The sequence below is a fragment of the Hipposideros armiger genome, unplaced genomic scaffold (genome assembly GCF_001890085.2).
Source record: "Hipposideros armiger isolate ML-2016 unplaced genomic scaffold, ASM189008v1 scaffold_256, whole genome shotgun sequence".
Taxonomy (NCBI): Eukaryota; Metazoa; Chordata; class Mammalia; order Chiroptera; family Hipposideridae; genus Hipposideros; species Hipposideros armiger.
The window spans coordinates 705192-708861 of record NW_017731606.1 but is presented as its reverse complement, the minus strand read 5'-3'; the positions used below and the strand labels follow the sequence as shown (position 1 = coordinate 708861).

Here is a 3670-nt window from a genome sequence, read left to right as displayed (position 1 = left end):
ATCTGGAAACGTTCTTCATACTTCTTCCCTTCTCCCGCTCTCCCCAATAATTCAGCCTGAATCAGAGCTGTGACGTTCTTTAGTGACTTCTGCCTAACTTGTAGGTAATAGAGGAACTGAGCCTGCCAAAATAAAGGGTAGCATTCTGTAAACATGCAGAACATACAAATATAAACCACAACGCCCTATTCCACTTTTTGTTGCTCACCTTCACCAACATTTTTTCCTTTATTAAGCATCTACTTCAGTAAAGCCTTTTGCCATTAATGGAGATGCAGCGCTGGATAAGACACTATAAGACGTAAGTCCACTAAGACTGGAGATCATGAGACTACCAAGCAGTTCACAGTTCAGAGAGACACAAAAATAAGGCCAAAATAGAAAGATATAGAGAATGAAAGTACCTATGATAAATAAGTCAAAATAATGAAAAGCAAACAGGAATTTGTCAGGAAGAAGGGGAGGAACAGTATGAGACCTAAACGCATGAAACAATGTGATAGATATGTTTAGGGAATGGCAAGCAATTCCACATGATTGGTGGGCTGCAGGGTAGGCATGGCTTGAAAGAGTGGTAGGAATCAGATCCTAAAGAGCGTACGTTATGCTAAGGCCTTGTGGCTTCATCATGTGGATAAACATTTCCCAGTTATGACCATGAAATCTTTTGAAATTAAAATGTGAAGAAATACCAATAATAATACGCTTAATATTTTGATTCTTTAGTTTCCTTAAAATCTAAGAAATATAAAAAAATTTGAATGATTTTATTTAACACCCCAAAATGTCAGCGATAAAGTAAATCTTTTATTTCCATCTTATATTTGGTTATCAAGAGACATGCAAAACCCTTCCATTTTAATGAGAACAGTGTTTTTGTGTCTTTTTATCACATATCCGCTTAATATTAGGTGTAATGTTGCTTAGTCGGATCCGCATATGAGGTGCAGCATCAAGTCTTTTCCTATATTTCGTTTTGGTTGCAGCATAATATGAAAATCCTGTTTCACACAGGTGCATTGTAGCAAAAGGAAGAAGTACACGAACCGCACGCATCGCAATGCTTGGGTACTCTTGAATTAGGCTACTCCAAAAATCATTTAGGGAAAGTTCACTGAAATTTTGTTTCACTTGAGAATCAGATGTTAAATCAATCAGACTCTCGTAGTCCCGTGCTACTAACGAGGCTGGTTTAACAGTTACTGTAAATGGATTTCTAACCCAAGCATTACTGTCATTTGTTACAGGAAAATATTTTAACAGAGTAGAGCGCAAACCCCTTAGGTGCTGCACAATAGCACTGCAAATATCTTGATCAACTGTAGAATTAATTTCAGTCAAAAAGTCACTAAGCGTAGGAAAACAATCAAAGTTTTCTTCTTCTACAGATGAGGCCCAAAACTCTAATTTTCTTAACAATGATGACATTTTATCAAATACTGTAAATACTGTCACATTTTTTCCTTGCATTGACAGATTAACCTCATTTAACTTAGTAAAAACATCTGCAAGATATGCAAGTCTTAGCAGCCAAGATGAATTTGTTAAACAATCAGATAGCCGAAAAGCAGAATCCATGAAAACCAATAGCTCACGACGAAGCTCAAAAAGTCTTACCAGAACTTTACCTCGGGAAAGCCACCTCACTTCTGTGTTTAGAAGAAGTGCTGTGTGCTGGGCACCCATTTCTTCACATAAAATTTTTAGTAGTCTGGATTGATGTGGTCGAGCTTTAATATAATTGATGATTTGTACTGCCTGATCTAGCACATTTTTCAGAGATGTAGGCATTATTTGAACTGCTAGTGCATGTCTATACAATAGGCAGTGACTACTGGTACTTTCGGGAGCCACATACTTTATCAAGGTGACAGCCTCAGCAATTTTCCCATCCATTGCCCTAGAAGCATCACTACAAACATCAACACATTTTTCCCATTCAATTTCATGTTTCTGCATAAAATTGTTGATGCAGTTGAAAATTTCTTTACCAGTAGCATTACTTTGCAAAGATTCACATAAGAGTAGGTCTTCCTCAATAGACTTATTAAACCGATAGCGAACAAACACAAGCAGCACAGCAAGTCCTGAAACATCAGCTGATTCATCTAACTGCAGTGAAAACCCATCGCAGATTTTCAGTCTACAAACAAGCTCTTCTTCAATGTCAGCAGCTAGATCCTTAATTCGACGTGCAACAGTTCTGCTTGATAGTTGCACTGCATCTATTTTTTTACTGTATTGTTCATCAAACATCCGCATCACGACATCTTTTGCACAAGGTTTGATAAGCAATTCTCCAATGGTATGCGCCTCGCCACTCAAGGCTATATGGTAACTTACGTCGTATGATGCCTCTGTAGCACTTTCGTTATTTGTATTGACAATTTTAGGTGTTGGGGGTTTATTATTTTCAGGTGAATCAAGATGTTGCTTGAAAAAACTTATGTCTTTGTCTTTATATGCAGCATGTTTAGTTTCCAAATGTCTTCGAAGTTTACTAGGGGCCAAAGAGCTATTTGATAAAATTTTCTTACATAACACACACTGAGCATGAGGTGCATCTCTATTTCCATAATAAGTAAATCCAAAAGACAAATAACTTTCATCATATTTTCTTTTTGGTTTCTTACTAAATGTTATTTTGTTGGAACTGGACATAAATTTAACCCTGGTGAGCTCACCTTCTGATTTTTTAGAAACTGAAGGCTGCAACTCTTCATCTTCACTTTGTAATATTCCAACTTTTTGATCATTTGACTCAGACACAATTTGATAACAAAAAGATTCTATTTCTTGTTTAAGACTTCCTTGTTTCAGCAATAGATCCATAGGCAATGTATTTGAGGTACAAATCATGGTTAGTTCAGAATAACGTTGAGTATCACAAATGTGTTGAAATTATGAGACAGGATACATAGGAGACGTGCAATCATCAAAGGAATGATGTATACAAACATATCAGTTAATTTGTAAATGCTGCCTATGCATCAATGCGCAGATGGGACATCACACGTTCGTGTATCAGGTGATCTCTCATGCGACTTCCTGGTGCTCTCAGGTATGGCACACCTTTTCTTAAAGGTAGATTATCACATAAAAATAAAAGCTATAAAATGAGTTTAGTAGTCTTAAACTTATATTTTAAGATAAACTATTAAAAAAACTATCGTTAGAACTGACCTTTTTCTCAGAATACTGTTAACTTAGAGAATATTAATATTCTATAAAACACAATTTGGGAAGCAAAGGGCTAAGAAACAATGAAAAGTGGGTAAGTATATTTTTAAGGAAGGGACTTGGAAGAATATGTCCCATGGCAGGAGTCAGCAAACTTTTTCTGTAAAGGGCCATACGGTCTCTGTTGCAACTCAACTCTGTCGTTGTATCATGGCAGCAGCCATAGACAATACGTAAAAGAATGGACACAGCTGTACTCCAATAAATTTCTTTTTAGAAAAACAGATAGCATAGGCCATAATTTGCCAACCCCTTCTCATGGTAACTTGCAATCTCTTAGCTTTCTGATGCCTATTGACATTAGAGACATCCATAGTTGATGCTATTATATATCTGAAGGCTCCTTTCAAGGCTAGCAAGTAATAAGCTATATTAATAACACACACACAGTTCAAAGTTTTGCAAGATACAGAATTCTGTTGTATCCTAA

General features: G+C 36.4%; 1 protein-coding gene across 1 annotated transcript; it reads right to left on the bottom strand.

Moving 5' to 3' along the window:
• Nucleotides 1-752: 752 nt before the first annotated feature.
• On the bottom strand, nt 753-3664 carry LOC109390111 (zinc finger BED domain-containing protein 5-like). Its single transcript, XM_019656187.1, is given in 2 exon segments — nt 753-2876; nt 2879-3664. Coding segments are annotated over 2 exon segments (2100 nt in total). The 5' UTR covers nt 2961-3664; the 3' UTR covers nt 753-858.
• Between the last annotated feature and the right edge of the window lie 6 nt (nt 3665-3670).